The sequence below is a fragment of the Gymnogyps californianus genome, chromosome 4 (genome assembly GCF_018139145.2).
Source record: "Gymnogyps californianus isolate 813 chromosome 4, ASM1813914v2, whole genome shotgun sequence".
Classification (NCBI taxonomy): Eukaryota; Metazoa; Chordata; class Aves; order Accipitriformes; family Cathartidae; genus Gymnogyps; species Gymnogyps californianus.
The window spans coordinates 37,379,493-37,404,749 of NC_059474.1; the positions used below are offsets into that span (position 1 = coordinate 37,379,493).

The following is a 25,257-nucleotide window of genomic DNA, read 5'->3' on the forward strand; positions in this document are numbered from 1 at the left end:
CTCTAGAAAAATCTTTACATTCTTGAGAGCAGAGTGATGGAAGCCACAGCCTGACATATATTAGTAAAACTGCACAAAAATGAAATAACGAGTAAGGGCTGTAGCAAATATGTTTGCTTCATACAAATCTAACGTTGAACTTAAAAGTGCAAGATGCTAAAGTGTCAGGGTACTGTAAAATTACAGTATTGTAAAACTACAATTATAAGAAGATTTCAGATGTATGTTCTGGCCTACATCTAATCCCTCCCACCAATTATTTTAATATGTAGAACTCTAGTTCACAATGCTTTTATTAAAATTAGACTGCCTTTCTTTGTATATTCCAAGACACTCCCTAAATAGTATTAAACAAAATCAATGCAGAGTTCCTTCAGCACCGCTACTGTTTTTACATTTCTTCATTCACAATATTAATTTAAGTTTCAGATTAAATTTATTCCCAGCGGCAGTAAGGTTTAAGGAATGGGAAATATGCAACAATTATCCAACAGGAAACATCTAAGTGTTCTGCTGTGACTTCCTTCCCACACACCCACTCCCAGAAACTGCCTGAAAAAAACCACCCCAAAACCTGTAACAAATGCAGCAAGTTTTCTAGTAGTCACTAGCAGGAATACAGCACATACACAGTTTATTGTGGTATGGCTTTCTATTTAAAAAAAAGAAACCAGCTTTTGCCTCTCATGTCAAACTGACTGAACATCTTTCAGGTCAGATATGCTTTTCAGTTCCTAGAAGGGGGAAGTTCAAAAAAGGAAAAAAAAAAGGGGGGGGGGAAGGGGGGGAAGCACTGAACCCTTTTAAGCCTTTCCTCTAACCCCAGCATACAATTGCTTATGACACATCCCTCTTTACCGAGTACATTTGGCAAAAACAGCTGTTCAGAGCAGGGGGAATACTTCCAAGGCAGTAATTTGCAAAGATTGCTGAGGAATTCTATGAGACACTGTAAAAGGGAACCTGGAGCTGCCAGATGAGCTAATGCTCTACTTACCAGACTGGAATAGAGCTGTCTACCTTTCCCACATGTGGAAATGCACTCCCTTCAGGTTTATTAGCAGTTTGCATCACTGATTTAAAAAGATTATTCTAATCCAGGTTAAAGAATTACTTCAGAGAACATAGTACATATTAAAACCTAGTTCCTGGCTGTGGTCCCTAATAGCACAGAGTAAATTATCATCATATCTTCAAATAAGCGTACAAACATCAAAACAATATTCACAATACTCCCATGAGTAGGTAACAGCAATATTTTACCAGTCCTGTCTTTCAAGGTGAAAGCGTATGCAACAAGGGGAAAGAAGATGAGGCTATTTTGCATGTTTTCCAATTCAATTGCTTAAGCTAACACTTAGAAACTCAAAATTAAAAAAGGAAAGAGGTTATGCACAAAAATCTGTGAAGAGATTTTGTACGACTGAATCACTTTTAATTGGAGCAAGAGACATTAAGTATTTTTGCCAACACCGCTGAAGTCATTCAACTCCTTGTGGATGGCTCTTTGAATCAGCTCAACATTTAGCAGAAGCCACAATGCCAAACAGCTTATTTACAAGTTACAAGGAAAGAAATATAAAACAAAACAGAAAATATCACCATACAATTTCTATAAAGCTACTGTGTGACTACATTTTAATACAGTTCAGCTCTGATAGCCCTGTACTTCCACACCACAACATCTAGAAAGTAAAACCACAGACCAAGATACAGAGAAAAGCGGGCAATGGTAATCAGGGTATAGAATGTAATGTAACTGAACAGATTAAGATTATTCATCTTGGAAGTTGCTTACAGAGGGGAAATATTATATACAAGGAAAGGAACAAGCAGCATATTCTCTATTTCTCACACTACAAGGAGGCACACGCAGAAAGTACAGAAGAGCAGGCTCAAAACAAAGTTCTGTACAACACACAATCATATCTGGACCTCACTGCCACAGCATTTGGTTGAGGTCAAAAGTGTAATTGCTTTCAAAAACAGAACTGACAAAAAATACAAAGAATAGATTCACAGTAACACTAAACATGATATTCCAGATGCAACCATTTTCCTATTGGAGTTTCTATTCTAAATTCACTCTTCTTCTAGCACATGGAGAAAGATGAATTAAATCTGCCACTCCTTCCTTTCCCAAGGCTGTTATGACTGGAAATTGGAATTCCAAAGACAGAAACCACATCAGGTACAGTACCTTGTCTTACAGTAAATTTAAAGAAAAGACTCTAGCTACACAAAAGCTGCTGACCTTTACATTAATGATTAAAAAGGCAACAAAACAAACAAAAACACGAAGAGAGGTGATACTTTTCAAGATAGCTACTAAAATAGCAGCATAGCTAAACAGTATGCCACAAACTTTACTCTTTAGCAACAGAAAGGAACACATAATAGACAAATCCTAAGAGTTAACTTACAACAATGAAAGTGAAGAGAATGCTTCCCAGTGGGAGGAAAAAAGAAAAAGAAAAAAAGACTTTGGCCTTGTGCACACACTTCAAACTGGACCCTTGTTAGAAAGGATTCTTAAAACTTCCTCACCACAGAGAACATTACGGAGCTACGGCAACTCATAAGCAAAGATATCTCTGAAGTCCCTTTAATGTATTCTTATTTAACAAACATTTAGTTATTTAACATTTTATAATGAGTCACTAGAGTTTTTCTAACTTTTTCTTTCCTTCTGTTGAGTTATAGTCACAAAGGATGTTTTTAAAAAAAAGTATTACTTAAAGCTGACATTTCTTAGATTTACATTAATCCCATTTATGGCAAATAATATATGGTCAATATTGAATTTTAGTAAAAATGGAAAGCTAACCTAGTCGAGAGAGTAACACACAGCAGTACAGCTCCCACAAAACTCACAGCAACAGGTTCCATATTGAGTTGAAAGAAAGAAGGCATAGCTAGTCTCCACTTTTGACTAAAAACATGGTACCAATTCTCTTCATCTGTCCTAGTCTTGTAACAGTGGCCTGCAGTCCAGGCTTGCCTTCTTTTGGGCTAGTGGTTGTATTCTACCTGGAAGCCAGTAAGAAGTGGATTATTGGAGGGACCTGTCCTACTTAACATCTGTATCAATGACTTGGAGGAGGCAGAGTGCACTCTCATCAGACTTGCAGATGACACCAAACTAGGGGGGAACAATCAACACTGTCAAGGACATGACCACCATTCAGAAGGACTTAGGCTACAGGAGTGGGCCAACAAGAACTTTCAGAGATTCAGCAACAACAAATGCAAAGTCCTGCATCCAGGAAGCAAATGCCCCTCACAGCAATATAGGCTGGGACTGATCAGCTGTGGAGCAGCACTGGGGTCCTGGTGGGCAGTGAGCTGGCAGTGATCCAGTGCCCTGGCTGCAGAGAAGGCCAACAGCCTCCTGTATCAGCAAGAGTGTGGCCAGTAGATCAAGGGAAGTGATTACCCCCTCTACTCTGCACTCATTAGACTGCATCTCAAATACTGCATCCAGTTCTGGTCTCCTAAAGCAAGAAAAACATCAACAAACTGGAGCAAGTCCAGAGGAAGGCCACCAGGATGGTTGGGAGCTGGAGCAGTTGCGCTGTGAGGAGGGGCTGAGGGACTGGGATTTGTTCATCCTGGAGAAGAGGCAGCTTCAGAGGGATGCAACAGCAGCCCCTACCTACAAGGAATTTTTCAAGATGACTGTGTCAGGCTCTTTGCAGGGGTGGGCATAGTGGGGATGAGAAGTTGAAACAACAAGTTCAGACTGGATACAAGGAAAAAAAAATTCACCATGAGGACAGGCACACGGTGGGACAAGCTAACCTGAGAAGTTGTACCTGAGTAACTCTGATCTCACAGCTGACCATGCTTTTTTCATATAATTTTTAAATCTTTGCTATCACCATACTTCCAAACCACGTGCACACATATACATACATGTGTACTCACTCCTGCCTTCCCTTCGTTTCTTGGAGCTTAGAACTCCATCATTGTGTATCTTGACTACAGAAAAATAATCTTTGTTACTTGCCCATATCACACCAAATACTGAGGTTCCATAACAATTTAAGTGGATCTAACCTGGCCATCACAGTTCTGCTCTTCCTCCATGCTACATGTTCATGCCCCTTCCCTTTCACTTGTGCTGGCACTCATCTGACTCCATAGTAAGTCAGTTCAAAGAAAAAACCTTGTAGGAGAGATTGAATTTTCTTTTTTTTTTTAACCAGTTTAGCTGCCTAACCAGTTCACTACTGGTACAAATGCCAATGCAAGAGGAAGGGTGGAACCACTTGCAGTCCCAATTCAGATTGGTATGACCCAGTCATGAAACAGAGTTCCTAACAGATACTGAAACCCTGGTCCTTAATGGAGATCATAGGCAGTACTGTAATATACATGATTACTACTACTACTCCTTATGATTAAGCTATTAAAACAGATAGACTAAGCATGCAAAATTGGAGAGGTGCTTAACTACCTTGTGCAGTTTTTATGTGGTGAAAGTGAGGAGGCTGATTTTGGTAGATTGTGAGTTTTTTGGACTAATAATGAACCTTAACTGGTTGCAAAGCCCTATTTCTGAGAAAAGGGAAGAAATTAGAGAGAACAGTGTTTAATTCCTGTTGTATTATGAAATGGAAATGCTTGGGCAATTAGGAAAATTTCTATTTATTGCAATACCTTGATCTACTGGCTACTTGAATTTCAAAGTAGAACAATGTAAATCAGTGAAGTGCCTGATCCTGCGAAGGATATACAACTTCACGGAACAAGTCAAGGAAACTTCCATGTGCAGCCTTCTTCTACACTAAAGTTAAAGGCAGCCTTACCACTGCCTTCAACAAGGACAGAAGAAACTTTGTATGTGATTAATACTTTAGTTACCTGACTTGTCACGTTTGCCAAAATATAATCTAAAAAATATTTTGCCCTTCTGTGAGAGGCTTTACTTTTGCCATTTTGACATTTTTAGCCAAAACTAGTTCCTTAATGAGGCTCTAGTAAGGAGAGAGTTTAAAAACAATTACTAATGACACCGAAAACTACAATACTGTCTCAAATACTGAGCAGAGGCACTTTCATAGAAAAATAACACCTAAGCATAAAAATCAATTAAACAGTAATCTCCCACACTGTATATATCTTTTGTACTGGAAGAGGCAAGTTGCCATATAAGCAATGTTTAAATAAATTCAGCTGACTAGAAAGCTGCAATTTCACAGGCTTCTGGAATTTCTTAGACACAGTATTTTTAAATGATTACTTCATAAAAATCACTGTATTTTGTTAGTTGTAAAGTTTTTATACAGTTTGAGTAATGAAAAACCTCAACATTAGCTCACACACTGGAAACACGCAGTCAGTCCTTGCCAAGATAAGCATTACATCTCCATCTGCCATTTATTATTCTTTTAAACTGAATAGAGAAGATTGCTCTTAAGAGATAGTCCAGATACAAATCTCTACTATCCAATTACTCATGTAATCTCTCTAAACTTCTCAATGGAAGTCTCTTACTATCTCTCATAAATCAATCTACATCAGTTGCTTTTGTGAAAAATCTTTAAGATAAATATTAATACTTTGAGATACTATTTTTCCTCCAATTCTACATGATATCCTTAGGTTCCTTTGGGAAATTACTTCATGTATCATCCAAGCTTTTAAAACAAAATGTATCTACTTGGAGACTAGGCTTCCAACTCTCATCCTATAAACATCAGTCATCTAAAACAATTTCCAAAAGTACTGGAAAGCTTAAAAGTAGGTGCACTGTAATTAAATAGAGGTCAAACTTCTAATCTGTTGAAAATGCCATTAGGTGCCTGCATGCGTTTCAATGCTCTACAGTATATTAAGTAAAGCAATGAAAAAAAATACAAGGAAAATTAACATTCATTCAGAATCTGTATGAGCATGGAGTTTGACCTAACAAGAGGACAGATTTCCAAGCTCATGACAGTCCATGCAATTATTTTTTAGTTTATCTGCAGGCACTCAACATGGCTAAAGTTCTACTTTAGAATGTATGTGAAAAGCCTAGGGAAGAAAGAGAGGATCGTGATTATTCACAGTCCAGCAAAAATCTGTTTTCTGCATTTTAGACTCTGGGGATTCCATAGTAAATTTAAGAGAAGAAGCTGGAATTTCCTGATCTGGCAGATATAACCTAGGGTGGGGGAAGGATAATTCTCAAAAGAGCTTTCAAATGTGGGCTTGGAATTTTGCCAGACAGAACAATGATTGATTTAAATCAGCCATAAAAAGCGAGATTTGATCTTCTGTCAAGTCTTTGAAATGGTAGAAGTTAACAGGAATCATCAGCACTGTGTGCTTGTTTAATGAAAAATCCATTCTTTTACATTTAGTTCTAAACATTTTGAACGCACTTGTGTGCTGATCATTTCATGCTTTCAGTTGTCAGTATACCAAGCATCTCTTTTTGTGCCATGCTATGAAGAACTGAACTTTTATAGGCAAAAACAGTAAGGAAGAAAGGTAAGATTGTGCAACAAAATAAAGCACTTGCATTCCTTCCTAAAGGTGATCTGCATAGCTCTTCACTGCCTTTTTCAGTATATGGTAATTTTATCCTTTCCTAACCCAACTCCTGTGTTTCATCAGTTTTTACACTGAACAAAAAGTGGAAAAACTCTGCTCTTTATTGGAATTCAAGGTGAAAGGGTCGAAGTTCTGTCTTTTCTGCCGACTTCACTGCTTCATGCTAAAGACACAAAAAGCATTTCATTTTGCCCATCACATTTTCTCTCCTTCACCTTACTGCTTTCTCTGTGTTAAAGTCATTGTATTTCTATTGCTTGTATTTACAATAAACAGATTGTAACAAGGTCTCTGGTTTGGTTTACATAAACTTACATAAACAGCAATATCACTTTAAAGAACTAGCGACATCCACCGAATGGTACCAGAGCAGTCTGTGGGCACCAGTGGAGCAACAGTACTGCTCATTTCTTAACATTAGAGTACTTCAACCATTATTAGCATTTCTGCATCAACACATACAAGACATTCTGTCTAGAAGTGATTTCTGCCTTCAAGAATCTAATCACAACAGCAGACATCTTTTATTTGGAATCCTAATAACCACAAAAAAACCCAACCAAACAAAAAACCAAACCAAAACAAAAAACAAACACCGCCACATTTAGTTTTTGATAATGACATCTGGCTTCATTTGACCAGAGCCTGCAGAAGAAATGCATGGCCTTGTGCAGAGATGGATAGTGTTTGCAAAGTAACTAACAGGGTTGTCTTCTTGCTTTTCCATGCCTGGATTGTTCTTCCCGTTGTCCCTCTAAAGCCAGCTGCTGGAAGATACGCAAGGAAGCAGCAGTGCTTGGTGACCCTCACTGGTAGCAAAAGAATTAACGTGGTTGATGGAGCATGGCAATCCACTGTGCCAGCTGAAAAAAGCAGGCTAGAGCATTTTTTGATCCTTTCACTGGGCTCTGGGAAGAAAAAAATCTCTTCCTTTCACAAACCTGACTAGGAAGCTTAACTGATGTCCGAAGGACCTTTACTGTACTGACACTCACCATGCTTAGGCTATAACCACTGTCCTTTATGGGTGGTCCAAATACTTGTGAATGGGCTGTAAACAGAGTGTGCTGCAGTATGGATAACTGCTTCAGACAGTAGGGACACAGGCAAAATGATCCATGTGGTGTGATGCTCCTGTGATACTCACATTAGGCAGAAAGACTGTTAAGTCTGTCAGTAGACCAAAGTGGGACAGAGTCTAGCTTGCAGAGCATGATTTGCAGTCACTAGGTGCAGTATGAGGTAGAGAAGGGTCAGAGAAATCCCACAGCTGAGGTATAGAGGATGTCTGTCACCTGCAAACTCCCCACTAAGACAACACAAGGACTGGAACACCCCAACTCTGACCTTCACGTCTTTGTTTCCTTCTGTTTTGCTTCCTCCAGCTGCTATATGCCTCAGAAAAAGAAAGCAGAAGGGGGAAAAGCAATTTCCAAGGGCAAAGGTAGCCCAAAACACAGCTAGGGCCTTCTGAACTCAGTTTTTAGGGATCTGCAGAGGAAGGCCTGGCTAAGCATGTCTTTGTGGCCCAAGAAGCAGAACTAACATGAACTGTACAGAGTAAAGCATGCTCCTCCTGCCAGTCGCTAACAATCCTAGTTGTGGTGTTAGGCTGCCAACAAGCTAAAATGTATTGTGGACTTCAGGGCATTGAAAAATGTTGCATTCTCCTGCTGCCATCACCCTTACCTACCTTTTATTTATTCCATACTATTCATACAGATGCAGTGATATATTTGAACAGATTAAGACCCACTCCTTCCATCACACTCCTATCTTCTGCTTATTCACTCGAGCTGTTTTCTGAATGAAAATAGAAAAGATCAAATGCTAGGAACACAGGGCACACAGGACATGGCAACTGAAGCTGGGAACTGCTGTTGATAAAAATCTGAGAGGAATTTATGGAGATTACAGATAGTCTTTGATTGGTTAAATATTTCTAGTGATAGCATTGAGAGGTGTGCCTATCTAGAGGACAACAATTACATTTCACAGGAATTTCTACAGCATTGTTTCTTTTTATTCATTTGTCTGCTTTTCCCTCTCGAAAAATTTCAAAATGTTCCATTTTCAAAACTGAAACCTAGATTTTCCTGTTGCCTTGGGTTACGGCAGTTCAGGAAACAGGCCTGGGATGTTCAGGTACCTCTTCAGTCTCATTCATTCAGGGAAGATGGCTTTTCAAATAGCACCAAGTCATTCTGAGCCAGGAAAGGGACTGGAATCTCATTGTTTCACATTCCAGACCAGTACCCTGACTAACAAGCAATAAAATCTTCCCAGTCTTTTAAACTCCCAAAAGGGCCTCTGACAAAAATTTTTAATCAAAACAGAAGAATGGAACATTTTATACAGACTTATCAAGACTGCAACTTCTGAAAAAAGCTGTTTATTCAAGTATTTCAACCAACTTCAACTGTCACTTTGTCTTATGACATTTATTTTCTCTCTTTTCTTCTCCCTGTCTTGTTAGTGACAGTCCAATGAAACGTCCACCTGTGGAAAAACATGTGGCACGCTACTGCCATATTAGTATTTTCAATAAAGTATTAAAGCAGTATTGCTTTTGTACGCCACTGTTATGGATGTCACTTGGAGCTTTCCCTGTGACAAATGTATCTCTTATAAATTAAACAGTTTCCAGCCCCTCAGCAACTATTAGTATAATAATTATTCATTATATAATTTACGGCTTCCAGTGGAAGAATAAGGCAAAATAAACAGCCATCTTTATCATTTTTAAAAGAAGCATCTCTGTATATCTTAGCTTGAAATGACACACTTTTTTTTAAACAAGAAAAAAATTAAAGACAGAATTACTGTTCTTCCTAAAATTGCAAGAATCTAAGAAACAAAACAAACCATGCAGTACAAAGAAGATTAGAAAATGCTAGGATCATCAAGAACCCCATGTAATTTGAAGGCAACTTCAAGATAGCCCCCAATCAAACCAAATATGCAGCCAGCAGGCCAATTCTTTCAAGTATTCATCCACAGGTAGTAATTTAAAAAACAATCACAGTGGTGAATAAAAGCTGTTATGATCTATGAAGTACAGCAAGGTGCCATTCAGGAGAGTTGTTTTCAATCATCCATCTCTGAAAGTGCCTTCTGGAACAAACTTTAAAATGTTGTCCCTTCCAAAGTCACATTTGAAGGAACAGAAAAAAATCGCAACTAGATGCTTTTAGTAGTAGTAACTTTAACATTACACTGCAAATAACATAGCCCCCACACAGGTATCTTTAATAAACCAATCACTAGATGTAATATACATTGTCCTCATCAAATTCTAAAATTCAAGTTACTAGAAGTACATGCTAACTCCTGAGTGTTGGAGATCTATACTGATACCACGTAAGAGCAGAGTTGGTCTTCAAAGTGAGAAAGAAATTTAATTTTATACTTGTGCTTGTAGGATTGATAGCTAGAGCAAAAGAAAGCTTTAGATCATTTTATAGACACTACTAAAGTGTACAGTGGTTGAGTTACTGTCACTATACTGCAAAACACCCTTAGTAACCTCCCACTACCATCATAATTCCCATTCCAATATAGCACATTTTAGTCTCCTTGTCCTGCAGCTACTTGATCATCACCTAATTTTTCCATTAAAGGCACAGGTGTTTGGGATTAAGGACTTCATGGCAGGGTATGGTAATAAGTGCTTTCCTTGAATTTAAACAGATTACATCAACACATTACTTCTCTGAAACTAGTCTTTTTTCCAAAATATGATGTTTAGTTAATTTGATGATCTAACCCTGCGATAAAGCCACATTTACCCACATATGCCTGGTAAATAATGAAGGAAAGGCCAGTTATAAAATCCTGAAATATTTGCTTTTAGTAATAGCAGGCTAGTCTTCCTCAGAAAATATTTCTTCCCTTTTTAAAAAAAAAAAAAAAAAAGAAAGGGATAATCACAGAATAACGTGCATTGAAAGGAACCTTTGGAGGTCGTCTGGTCCAACATCCTGCCCAATGCAGGACAACTCTGAAATCAGACCAGGTTGCTCTGAGTCATGCCCACAACCACTCACGGCAACCTGTTCTAGTGTTTGCCCACAAATTCTGGTCTACTGTGCCAATTTTTTTTTGATTCAGTAAATCATTGCAATGCCACTTGCAATTATTTTTTAAAGTTCTTCTGGGATACAGATTATATATTGGCCCATCAGTTTCAACATAATGAACAGTATAAATCCTATCTCCATGTTAAAACACTGTGGTTTCTATTAAAAAAAGATTAATTTCCATCAGTTGCCTTCTGTAACTTTCACATACTAACATCTGTATGGAAGACTAAAGTCAGCATTCATTCGGCACGCATTCTGTACCTAGTTTATCCTTAGTCTCCACACCATCCAGAGATTGTGCTTTCACAAGACAAAGTCTTCAGTACCAAAGCTAGTTTAAGGAAGATGATTCATCTTTTCAAAATAAAAAAAAAAAGGAGGTAAATTCACTTTTCACTGATGCAGTAGTACTCTAAGCTTTTGTTGCGATATGACCTTTAATGGGATGGTTTTTTCATCTTTACTCTTGCTGCTTTTCAGCCTTTCTACTCTGGTTCACAGCAAAGTTGTACAAACAGCTGTGCAGTACAACTGAAGGGAGGGGTGTCAAACAGAAACAAAAGGTGGAAAAGGAAATATCTTCAGCCTTTACTAGCACAAAAGTTTCTTCACAAATTCAAAACTTCAGTGTCTGCTAGTCTCATTTCTCTCTTTCATAAATTCATCTGAGCATCAGACCACCCAAACTGACAAGTGTCAGCTGAATACTGCCCCAATCATATTATATCATGAACCATTTTATTCTCTGAAAGAAACTTAAAGATGTTTTCCCATGAAAATAAAATATATCTCAATCATAGGCAGAACTGAAATACAGTAATGCACTAATTTGTTTCTCTGAAACAGAACAGTAAACATGGATTTTGTAAAATTCTGGGTTTGCTTCTTTTTATTTAAAAAAAATTAAAAGAAACAGACTGTTAATTATCATACAGATTCTCTGCCCACTCTCCTCTCTTCCAACTTAATATCTGATTTCCATTACCCAGTATATTCTTAGGATATTTCTACAGCAGATCCAAAGGTCTCACCACTACAGATAAAAACCACGTCCCTAAATTGCCTAGCTTGGACCTTGATGAGTTTGTCCACAGCAACAGGAATTTATTTACCTGCCTTCTTGATTAGCTCAGAATTCTATGACTTCAATGTAGATGTTCTTGAAAAGAGAACAGATCACCCAGTATAGGAATGGGCAGTTTGAAAGACTTTGCCATCCCAATATTCCTTTTTACCTTCATCATCAAGCAACGTCAGGCTGATTGACAGCCAAAGGAGATATACTGAGGAGAACAAGAAAGGTAGCACTCTTTCGCTACATCTCAACTGGGAAAGGTGGGGTTTGGGAGTGCTTCCAATCTCCTGAGTTGCGAAACACTCTATAATGAAGTGAAACTTGGTTAAGTACCAGTCCCATCTCTCAATGCTGACTTCTGGATCAGCTGGGCCAAAAGAGACCTATGACCTGTTCTGGCCAGGACTATGGTTCAAGTGACTGTGGGTCTAGGTTTCCAGGGTATGTCCTGACACACATACTTCTGTTTAGATGTAACCATTCTTAAGTCAGGATCAAACCTCATCTTGGCATTAGGAGCCACCATAGGAAGGAGAAGCTGCAGAAAAGATGAGTATAAAATCTCTCTGTCCCTCTAACTCTCTTACCAAGAGTATAAAAACAGCTAGTTCAACTTTTGCTAGACATCAGAGTATTCACATGACATGAAAGGTGGAAGAAGAGAGCCCAAGAAAGTAGTTTATAAACATCCTGCAGTGGAACACCTCCTATCAGAGCTTGCAATCTAGCACAAAGAATACATCTACAGGAAAAAACATATCAGGTTTCACAAGTTCCTCTGCTTACAGTATAGTTTGCTTTTAATAAAGCACCTGCATAGGTGACTTCCTGTGGAGAGATGAATTCCATGTATTGGTCTAAAAGGCTGAGAGGAAGTAATATCTTCCTCTAAGCTTACCGTCCTTCAAAATTTTTGCAAGTAACTTTAAACATAAGACGATTGGATAAGTACTAAGTTCTTATATAGTTTTTGATGTAATCGAAATACCCCCTTCAGGACATCACCATTGTCAAGGCCACATGAAACCTTTTGTGATGTCTGAATGTTACTGTGTTCATGATCAGTGCAACATCAGCTTTAAACATCACTGCATGTCTTAAACAGATGGGTACTATTCACACCTAAGGAAAAAGAGAGCATTCGGATAAAGTTCTAATACTGCCCATTTTAAAAACCTTTTCAAATAAAGTATTACAAAATAGCTACTTATGAGAGCTTATTCCCAAAAGATCTGTTAGAAACCTACTACCTCAATAAGCAATGATGGTACTGCCACAAGGAGGGTCATCTGGTAAGTACTGTCACCCCTCAACACCAGACACCTGCACTGAGTGTTTCACAAGAACTTCAGGCAGCTGGCTGAAGCTACTTAACTATCTAGTACACCTGCCAAATTGAGAATAAAATTAAAAATGAAGTGTTGATTATGGGAACACTACTTTGTTTTTTCCTTTTTTTTAAATACTCTTCATACATTTTTAAAATACTAGCCACATTAGGCATCACAACTATGATCAGAAAGAAGATACCTTACAACTTTTCAGCAAAACCTGACAAAAAAGGACATGAAATGCCATCTATAGGAGGTTCTAAAGATTTTTAATACAAAACCCTTAACTGTTCTACATTTGTCTTCAAAGCTTATTTTCTTGCCAAAATCTTGCCTGGAAAAATAAAATTTTGATGGCTTTCATGTATTCTGAGCAAATGGGCCAGCCAGGTCCTGAATGCAAATCAGGAACCTGCCACAGCACAGAAGTCCATGGCTCATTTCAGATCACTGTAAGCCACACTAGCAAGTGAGGCAGAACAACAACCAGACAAGCAAACAAGAACGTAAGCAAGAACCAAAAAGCCTAATCCATATCACCATAATAATTTGTTCTGCTATAAACAATTCACCTTCTAGACCACAGTATCATTAATTTAGCTAACACAGCAGTGTAACCAATTAACAACTCCTTAGCAAACCTCAAACTTTAGTTCACTAAAGTGTTTCTTCCAAAGAGTAGATATAAAAAGAGAGCCTAGGGATTACAAATAACAGAGGAAAAACAGAAAAGAACATGCAAAGCTCAGAAACTTGAACAAATCATCTGTTTACTGTGTAAGTTCCTGAGTACTAAGCCTCACTTACTGCAGTAGTAAACCACTGACTGCACTAGCCTGACTAAAAGGCTTACAGTGTTTATGTGCTTTGCTGCATTCCATGATTTCTCTAGTCATTTGAACACTATTTCAGGAATGTCCTGTAGACGTCTCAGATGATTATTCACATCCATAGCATTCTACTATTCACCAGAATGATTGTAAATGTGTTAACAGTTCATTTCAAACATTGCAATACTCACAATGTGACAGAAAGAGGTCTTTACTCCTTGTCAGATTACTGTCTTGAATTGCATCCTCTTATGTACAATCATTTACAACTCAATGCTTCAGCAAAATATATTTTAAATATTTAATACTTCCATTTCAAATGATTCTTCTTCATGCTGTAACCCACTAAAGCACCACCTCAGCCTGCCACTTCGGTGCAAAACAAAGCTGGCAACTGCAAAAGCATGTGGGAAATAGGAAAAACTTTGGCAAAACTCCTACTGTCCAGGAACATTAAGATACAGAAACACAGAAGAAAACATCTCGATTTCTGGAGCTTCTCTACAGGTCTACATTCCAATCCAGTAAATTAAAAGGAACGCTATTATTTACTTCAGAAGGGTGAAATTCAAGTCAGACCCTGAGAGATCACATCATCTGAGCAGTATTCTGTTTTCTCTATTTCACTCCAACTCTATGGACATTCCAATTCCAGTTTTGGCAGTTTGTCACTGTCCACTCTGGAATTTTGTGCTGAATAGTTTTGTGCCTTAAGCTCGTACCATAGCTTATTTTGCAAATCTCTCTGAGAGAAGTCCATAGCACTCCGAACTAGAATTGTTCACCACTGTACAATTCCATCCAAACAGAAAAGGGAGCGTCAGTGCAAGTCTTTGCACTAAAAGTCTCAAGCAACAAAAAACCAAAATACCATTTAGGTCAGATCCTGCAGACAATAAAACTGTCCATTACTGGGAATATGATTAAAATCAATGCAATGCCTCAGGAAAAAATACAATCATATATAACATTTGCAAGGTCATACTTTAAAATTTATCACAAATTACCATACAAGATGGCATAATGTGTTAAGACAGCACTGACAGAATGAGCTGAAAAGGACTTGATTTTTCTTTTTGGTAATATTTGAATACACTGAGTACACATTTTATAGGTCTTGGGAATATGGGGGTCAGATTTGGATGGACAGTGGGCTTAGGTACACCTGGGAATACATCTGCAAGAGTACACAAAAAGCATAATTAAGTCCCATATAGTCCTTAAGGCAGAACCATGACCTAACTTCAGTCAAAGTTTTAACAACAAATTAAGAACAGACATAATGTGTTAATACGTTTCTACCCAGACATCACTTCCTAAAGAAAATAAGCTACTAAGCTCCTAAACTTCTGAAGGCTCATGAGTTTCTCACAGGATGCTTGCCGTATCTCTTTAAAAATAATAAAAAATTTAAATTACATTATTTGGTGCTGTACCAAGAAATGATGTATACAAAGATACCGCAACCTGGGTATTCAGTGCAACTCAAGACAGCCAAAATGTTTTAAAATTTAAACCAAACCCCAATTAACATTTGACAAGAGAAGTACAAGTACACTTGAGTGGTGGATGATTTATGGAACAGAAATGTCACTTAGCTCACAAGGAAATTTTGTATTGTACGCATCTCAGACAAAAACACCAAAGATTAAATATAGGTCAAAGGAGCTTCATAAGCAATGGTAACCACAGGCTATTTCACAGAAGGCTTATTCACCAGGCTGTGAATAAGAGTGGTCTTTCTCAGTCAGATCATCAGGCCATGAGACAGGCATTTCTGGACTAGATTACAGTTTAACAATTGACGGTATTAAACAAAGGAAAAAACCCACCCCATTGTTTCCTTATCAAAAACAAATAAATGTCTTTTCCTGACGATTTTCTGCAATCCACCACAGATAGTGAGCAAGGTTAAAATGCCCACTTTTTCAGTTGAAGTGGGCCATCCCTCCTCTTCTGGAAGTACTAGAGAACCACATAGCAAATCACTCTGTCCTCCGATGACCAGAAGTGTCCCAGAGAGTGACAGGCAGAAGCGACCAGAATTGCTCCTCCACAGTGTGATCCCAATAAAGACACTGCCATGCAGCTATATGACAGGGGACACCTGTGCTTTGGTCAAACCCTGTTACTTGACAAGACGCTACTAAGACACACGCCTGCCACACAGCTAAAAGGAGGGCACCATTCATCATGCATGGGGCATATTTACTGCCATATGGCATGATGTGCTTGTACACAATCTGCAGAATATCAAAAGTTCATCTGCCACATGATTAAAAATACCCACATCTTTGTCAGATATTCCCAGCTCTATGAGGGAGGTAAGCTCTTACGAGCGAAGGGCCAGGCACTGAATCAGAGTAAGAATTCTTCACAGGTCAGATCTGTAGGCCATGAGATATGCTTATCTGGACAAGACTACAGTTTAGCACTTAAAAGTACTTTAAAAAGAAACAATAGGTGTGTAAAGTACTGTTCCTTCATTAACAACACTAGCAAGTTGCTAATACAAAGAGAGCGTCCCAGCAGGATTCAGTTAAAATACAGATACTTCTATATCTTTTCCTCTATACCAAAAGTAAAAAAAAATCTGGTATTTCTAGACACTGAAAGCCTGATTATCAGAACAAACAGCATATTATGGAAGGCATCCCAGTATAGTTGTTCTTTTTGTTTTTCAAATAAAGACTGAAGTTTGATTTAATGAATTGAGAAAAATAGCGCAGATATACCAAAGCAGGTCCAACATACAGTATTGTATAGCACGCAGCAAGAATATGCGGAAATCTGAGTTTGCTGTCCTAAGACAATATGTCTTTACATACCCAAACAATTACTTTGAATACAATATGTATTCAGAGTTGATGAGATAAAGTTGCCTTTCTTCAAGTACAAACAGTATCCAAGTTCAAAGGATAGCATCTGATCTTGTTCTGAGATGCAAATGATTGTTTCAGTTGACAGAATACATTCATACCACTGACAGACAGCCTCTAGCCCAGAGAGGTCCTAACCAACAAAAAAATTCCAAAAGCAAATTAGCCTTAAAAAAGTACACTTAAAGAAGGGGGGGGGGGGGGGGGGAGAAGCAATCTCTCCTCCAAGAAGCCCTTTCATTAGCCTTTTAAAAACAAGAGCCAGAGATTGACTTCATCAGGTAAGAACTTCACCATCACTAATGGTTTTGCACAGAAAAAGTCGCTGGGAAGAGCAATAGTATTCAGCAACACTCAAAATGTGCTATTTAAAAAGACCCAAACGCTACACCCACAAAGCAAAACCCTACAAAATACTCAAGCAACACAACAGGGAAACCATAACTACTGTATCACTCCCCTTTTCAGCCACTAGTTGCTCCTTCCAAATGGACAAGTCAATTTGTCCATACAGATGAGTCCCTCAAATACATGAAGATAAATGGCTCCAGTTTGCTTCACACAATAAAACATTCAAAGTCTGGAATGACACCATCCTTCTGGTGAGACACTTTGCAGCAGAGTCTAAAACATGTTTTATGAATAATTAGGAAAAAAATGCACTAAAGTCAAAGAATTTCTGATCTACTTTCATACACAGTAGAAATTAGCTATTCATAAGCATATTGTCAACAGCAGCACATACCTGGAAAATAGGATCTAATTCTGCAACCATGCAATGACAAAAATTCTCTTCAAAAAGAGCTTCACAGTAACAAACATTTTAAAAGTCAGTTAAAAGTTTGTAACATCATAAAGGTTTCTTGGTGACAGAAAACATGTTTAGGATCAAGACGTCTGTAACAGTTGTATTGCTGGTTCACAGCAAAGCAAAGGTGAACACAAAGACACACACACACAAGAAAACAACGGAGAAACCCAACAAAAGAAATGGACACCTAAGAAGACAGCTCCATAGCAGCTAGGACTGATCTGCATCGTGGTTTCTACAGCACCACTCTCCCCTTTTGCTCCCAGCTCTGGACTTGCGTCCTGCCTCACACCAGCACTAGCATCCATTCAGTGACACAACGAGCTGATTCTGCTGGAAAACAACCCTAAAACCAAGGCGTTTCATTTTAGCCAAATCATCTCCTGAGGTCAGTTTACTATTTGGTGGCAGGAGAGGAACAGGTAAACAGAACCATGACAGTCCAGACTCAGTGGGCTGCGTTACCCCTCTGCAACCCTTTTCCACTTCCCTTGCAGGTTGCTGTAATAAGAACTTACACGTCCTGGCATAACAGTTGTGGAATCTTAGCACTGTTGCTATTCGTGCCTTTCTGAAAATGTGTCACCATGGAAATATTACTGTGTGTTCGTGCATTTTCAATCTTTTCCATTACTTCCATGAGTAGTATTCTAGTTTTTAGTCATCTGTGTGATATAAAAATTGTGAAATCTCAAATACCTATAACATTTTTTTAGGCTAAAAAGAAAAAAGTAGCAAGAAAACCAACCCAAAACCTATTTCACAAAATTCAACTTGTCTCTAGATGTTACAAACATTAGTAAGTGGAAGTAGAGAAATTATCTTATCTTATTCTAATAACCTTAATAACATGTTCAAAGCATAGAATTTTAATCAAAGGGTTGAACACAAGTTATTTAACTGGAGAAAAACAAGAACTCCTAATGTAATCTGTACGAATCTCTACAGTTGTAAATAATTTGTCCTATTTGATCTATATATTGACCCTTAACTGTAAAAATGAAAACTTCTTTCACAGCTATTACTTCAAAGTAAAGCCAGTTCCCCTTCTCTGAAAATATAAGATAGTTCTGAAGTATTCCTTCATTTAACCGTATTGTAGTAGGACAACATGCCTAGCAAACAGCTCAGCTCCATTCATTTGGGAAAAGGTCTATTTTCCTTCATGTGTACAACTTCTCATCAAGGCTTACGTCACGCATGACAACTACAGTAATACTATCTTGTAAGTCAAGATAGGTTTTAATGGAAATAGCTCCAGTAGGCAAGTACTACAGACATAGGTCTGGATAAACCACAGTCTAGACCACTTGCCCCACTTCACATACCAGGTCACAGTCCTTGGCTTTAACCAGTGGTACATACTTTGCACACATAAGCAAATACTCCATAGCATTTCCTGACTTCTTAACTTCACATGCTCCGAGATGAAAGACACAGTGCAGCCCTATCACTCCCAGGGAAATAAAGAATAAAAGTGTTATCTCAGAGTTACCATAGCCATTTTCACTAATGCTAAAGTCAACAACACATAGCCCCAAGCAAATGACAGACTGATTTAAAAACCCACATACACAATCACTATGTATTTTAACACTGTCTGATGCTATCACAGCTATATTAGCACTGTAATATTAGAATTCTACTTTACACTGGATAAACAAATGAAGGTGTCAGAAGTTCAGACACAGCTAGTCTCTCATCGTGAGTTCAGTACTTGCATCATGGGTTTTATTTTGAATAAATATACATCAATTAAGTAAAAGCAGTTCCCAACCTGTCACTGAAACCAGAATGAGATACTAGGCAGTTTCACAGGGAATATGCACATTCCTGAGCAGACAAGGAGACAGGAACAAATTATGTGGAATTAGGATAAAAACCAGCAAATGATAACACAGGATGAAACAAGGCAGAAAAAGATATTTGGGGAAAAAAATCTTTGTCCTATCTTACTACAGGATTATTGCAAGTTGTACACCTTGGAGTGTCATCAAATGATCCTCTACTGATTTTTCCAAAATAGGCAGGTGACTATTTCTTATTAAGGTTAGAATTTCATAAGGTATGCTGAGGCAATCATTTAACAGCTCCGTACCACCGAAAACATAAAAGCCCCACTCCCTCCTCAGCTACTAGCAAACAAGGGAGATGCAAGGAAAAACAGAAAGGAAATTAGAAAGGGAACCTTTCAGTGATGGTTTGCCATAAAATTCATTCTTAGCAAGCAGCAGCCTAAAGAAAGGATTTATCAGATAGTTGCTCTAGTTGTACCTTAAATCAGCAATATTGAGATTTGCACTTAAAACAGAATTAAGATCTATCCCTTTCAAAAGGTAATGACTAACACTTCAATTTAACATCATTATTCTTCAAAGGACAAATGAATCATACTCCTATTTCTTGCCTAAATTTTGTTCTGTCCCACCCACCGAGAAGTTTTAACATTTCAGAGTTTTTTCCTATTTTAACTGAAGTCCTGCAATTACCAATTTCACACAGAACTGTACTTGCCTCAGACACCAGACACTTCAGACAGTAAAAGTTATTCTACTCATCTGTCACAACACAGCTTAATTCCATGCAAAAAAGAACTGATCCAAATGTATTTTCCAATCTCTGATGATGCCTCCCATCATGCTATTCCCTTTTCTGCTTGCCTCTTATTTGCTACCTTTAACTTTTACCATAGTATCTTATATGCCTCCTATTTCTCTGAGTCTCCACTGTGACTGGAAGCCTTCTACCACGCACCCCTGAGCTACGGTAGTGCCCAGGAAAGACACAGGATTAAAGTCCCCCTGCTCAAGTAACTTCAACCTCAGTATCTTCCCTCTTCACAGCCTCTGCTGTTCACAGGACAAGAGAAAGCAAGTTCCAGTAAAAAAGTAAGGAACAAAGTGCCCTTGTTTTCTAAGGGAAAAGGGCATGCAACATTTAATTGCTGAAACCTAATAAATGTTCTAAGTCAGACAAATCTTGCACAAGTTACAGAATTCCATTATAAAAATTGTAGTGTTTTCACCTCCCCAAAAGATGAAAGCAGCAATGGAAACTGCATTCCCTCTCCACATTACCACAAAGAAAACCCTTTCACAATCTCTTAACTCGTAAAGTTCTCTGGTTTCTGCACATCCGATCTTTCTCAAGCACTTTCTTGGTTATATAGTTAACAAGTACTCTAGAAACATTCTAGCAGAAGTATACCACGAACTATTTCAAATGTACAAATAAATTTTAAACAGATTTTTCTCCTCAGTGGAAAGAGAACTGAAAAGGGGGCAGAAAGAAAGGATAGTTTTGTTTTCATAGCAACTCACTCCTTACCACTCTGACAGGAATGCAGATAAACATTTAAATAAAGATCACTTGCAGCTTCAGAATTTGTGATGTGGAACTCATTTTAGGCAAGCTATAAAAAAAGATACCTGTTTTGAGTCAGTGGTGATCAGCAGTGGAGCATGGACAATTTACTATGTATAAACCAAGATATGAGAAGCCCTGCATTCCTGGTGAGAAAAATCAAACATCATCCAACTGCTAAAGATTTGAGGGTATCTTTACATAAGGATATGTAAAGGAATACAACAAACATGAGGCCTACTTAAAATGTGTTGAACAATGGAAAAAACCAAAAATTTTCCTTTTCAAATTTCTGTCTCCACCTCAAGCCCCTCTTAATTGTCTATCAGAAAAAAAACCCACACCAACACCTTACTGTAACTCAGTATCCCAGGAATTTGAAAGAGTTTCAAGGGAACTTCAAAGAAAAGTATTAATTCCTCTAACCTTTTCATCTGGCTCATCCTCTTCAGTCCATAGTTGTCTTTTTATAACTTTGTCAAGTAGTAGCAGGATACAATTGATATTTTGGTCTATTTCCCTTCTTACAATAAACCAGTTTCAGAAGAACTGTCGTGATCAGCAAGTTCTCAGTTTGCTGTAGCTTGGAGGAGTCATAAACAAAGAAATAACATCTATATATTTAACGAGTGAAAATGTTACCACAGCTCCCACATTCTTGCCTTTATGTTTCTCTCACGCTTTATATCTTAAAGTGCCCTCTGTTTTGGGCCACCAGTCTTCAAAACAAATCAACACAGTACCCTAAGTGTTTGGACAGAAAAATCACTGTTGAATAGTGCAAAACATTAAAAACCCCTGAGGAACAGAGCAATTCAAATAGCTTCCACAACACTCCTAAAACACTACATGCCAAGTCACTCTTGCCCTTACAAGTGTAAGAATCTCTAATGTCAATGGGATTACTCAGATAAATGAAGTGGGCAAAACTGAAAACTGAGCCCCAAGCTTGAAGCTGATGTTAGGTTTTTTTCGCAGCTGTACACAAGGCTATCATTATATTAACAGACCTGCACTATATAAGCAGTAACAAATACACATACTATCAGAACAGTCTAGAAAAGCACATGAAAAAAAGCATCACTATATCAAAAAAAAAAACCCACACAAAGAATTTTCCAAGAAGCTTTGAAATATGGCATTTTCAATTGTCAGCTTATTTCTAGACACGAATATTTTAAACCAGTAACAATGAGGTTCCTAATTGTGCTCAAATACACCTGGCAACCCACAGACATATGGCTGATGTCTCACAGCACTAGTCTTCAGTATTGTATCTTCTAAATCAAAGAGGATAAAAATCATTTTAAAACATCAAGCATGACTTTTCTATGTAATCTTCCAGAGAATGCAGTGTAAGGAATATTGTCCATAAAAACTCATCTACTCTACACTTGCTTTACCAATGAAAGATTTTAGGAGCCCATGTACTATAACATGCCACAAGTACATTACGAAAACTTTATGACCTCCATTAGAGAAAACAGTTGGGGGAAAAAAAAAAAAAGTCCTAAAGTATCATCAAACAAGGGAATGTCTTTTCAGTCTTTCTGTAGAACCCATTATCTTCATTTTGACAATTTAAGATCATTTTTAGAAACAGCACGAATCCAGATTTTATTGAACTGACAAACTTAAAAGATCACTTTTCACTTTTTCTGACAGCAAGCCTTACTTACGTCCTGTATGGTTTCTGAACATATATTCTCTAAATACCTGGAAGATACAATGGAATCTAGAGCAAAGTCATCACAGGACTTTCATGTATTTCTTATTCACTTTTCCAAACCAGGTCACCAATATAAATACAGATTGTAAATACAGATATTGTAAATACAAATACTGTAAGCTGCACATTAAATGGGCTTGTCAGTCTCTCTTCTGTGCAGGCAATTCAGCTTCACAGTTGAGCCATGTACACTAAAGCATGGATTCTCTCAAGCACCTAGGGCAAAATCCCTCTGTTTGTTTTGCATGACTGACATAGGTTAACAATTATTTCAAACACCACTCTTTCTGAAAAAGGTCTTTACTTCCTTATTTCTCATTACAGATTATCAAGTCTCAGGGCTTGATTTCTCTCCACCTGTAATCAAGATATTAAAGAAACAATATTTATCCTATCCCTATAGGATGGCAAACACACAAGTGTCACTCAGCTGTCTACTCTGCTAGTGAGAGTGAAGACTCAAATTTTACCACCAAATATGAATACTCTTGAACTTTTCAAGACTACAGAATGTGTAAAAAAATTTTAAATTAGTATACTCATGAGGCAGTAGTATAAGGAGTACACTCCAATGTCACATTTTGCTTTACCTCAATCATACCGTCTTGTATTATGCTTTGCAAACACAAATTAAAAGTATAAAACTAAACAAAACTTCAAATCTACTATTTCTAGAGACAGTTAAAACAGAAGTTTTCATTGCCTGCGGTAAAAAAATAAATAATCACCTGAGAAGGCCACGTGGAACAAATAACACTGTCCTGTATACCTTACCACCTCACTAATATTTACAAGATATTTAACATGTTTTGAAGTACAAAGGAATTTAAGTATTAAGTTTGTCACTACTGGAATTTGCTGTTATAGCAAGTAGGACAGAGAAGTAGGCCTAACACAGCATATGATGCTTGTCAAAACTTTCCCTATGCAACTTGCAGCCAGCAAGCTTTGTCACAACTCCCTTTTCTAACTTCACCAGAGAAATATAAACCAGGACCTTCATTTATAATGCAGTGCAGCTTGTTCCATAAATTTATAATGTCTTTTAAAAGTTTTTGATAATTAGACTGCATTGTTTTCAATAGCAACACTGTATTTCATAACACACACAAAGTTTTGTTTTCAGGACTGCTTTGGACAAAATACAGTTTTACAATAGGCATCTTGGGCGTCTATGATCCAGGTATTAAAAAGAGCCATTGAAGCCTACCCAAAGAGCCAGAATCCCTCCCCAGATGAAAGACCTGCCCTGGCGACTCCTGGGCGAGAAGCCTTTGAGCTGGTTACCTCGCTCACTGAAGCGCTTTCACAGGAGGTCTGCCGATTTACAGCGCTTAGACCTGGAAAGGGCAGCAAACACCCCGAGCTCCGGCTGGCGGGGGGCTGAGAGGATTTGGGCTTGCTGAGGCCTAGCGAGCACACGAGGCCTCCCGCAGCCCCAGCTCCTTCTCCGCCAGCAGCGCAGACCTCTCCGGACGGGCGGGCCGGGCCGGCCACGGGGCAGGCGGTCCCCGGCGCCGGGGGGAGGGCCACGGGAGGGACAGGCGCCCAGGACGCTCCGCCGTCCGGGAGGGAGGCGGCCCCGCACCGCGCCGTCCGGGGGAGAGGGATGGCGAAGAGCCAGCGCCTCTGGTTTGGGAGGGACTCGCAAACTTCGGTACCTGTCGGGAACTCCCCAAACGCCACCGACCCCGTCGCCTCCAGGAAGAGCTCTGCAGGCTTCCCCCCCCCCCCCCCCCCCCCCCCCAACATCAACTCACGCAACGGGCTTAAAAAACAGGCTGTACCCACGCCGATAGGAAGGAGGGCACGGTGTGCCCGGCTGCAAACAGGAGCTTCTCCTGCCTTCCCCTCGCTCCCCCGTCCCGAGAGGGGCACCCTCCGGGGCACCCCCCCGCCCCGTCCCTCCGCGACGGAGCTGCCCCAGCGGCGAGGGGCCCGGCAGCGCCGCTCCCAGCGCACCCCCCCCGCCCTGGGCCTCGCCACCTCCCTGCCCGCGCACCCACCTGTCCCGGGGTCGATCCAGCTGGTCTGCTTGGTGTTGTGGTCGATGTAGAAGACTTTGCCGTCGTAATCCCTCGCCTCCTCCCAGCCATCGGGTAAGGGGAGCTGCCCATTCCCCGCTTTCCTAGGCATGGTCGGGCGGCGGGGGTAGCTGCTCCATAGGGACAGAAAGAAAGACAGGAAGCGGGAAAAGCCCCCACCCGAGCTGGGGGGGGACGGGGAAGGGGCCGGGAGCGGGGCTGGGGGGCACGCAGCGGGCCGCTTGCGGAAGCCCAGGAAAGCCCTCCTCCGCGGCCGGGTCTCAGTCCACCATGCCTGGGCTGCCGCCTTGCCCGCGCCGCGGCAGCCCGGGTCAGGGTTGCCGGCGGAGCCCAGCTGCCGTCTGGGCGCGGGGAGCCCGGCTGAGCCCCGGGCGGCCGCGGCCGCCGCTCATTAGCATGAGATTAGCATCCATCTCATCTGCATGCACATTCCTCCCGCCGCATTCCTCAGGGTTAACCCTGCCGGCGCTGCCCGCCGCCACCGGCGGGGCTGGACAGGCCCCGGTCGTGGACCCGGGACAGAAAACGTCCAGCGAGGGAGCGCGTAGGGCCGGGGGGGGAAAGGCGGC

The 25,257-nt window shown here is 39.6% G+C and overlaps 1 protein-coding gene across 1 annotated transcript in view; it reads right to left on the reverse strand.

Annotated features, from left to right (window-relative positions):
- The window catches only part of WWC2 (WW and C2 domain containing 2), a 102,930-nt gene extending 78,151 nt beyond the window's left edge, over positions 1-24,779 (reverse strand). Inside the window, exon 1 of the mRNA XM_050896048.1 lies at positions 24,646-24,779. Within this exon, the coding sequence (XP_050752005.1) occupies positions 24,646-24,779 (134 nt within the window). The remainder of the gene's footprint in view (positions 1-24,645) is intronic.
- Between the last annotated feature and the right edge of the window lie 478 nt (positions 24,780-25,257).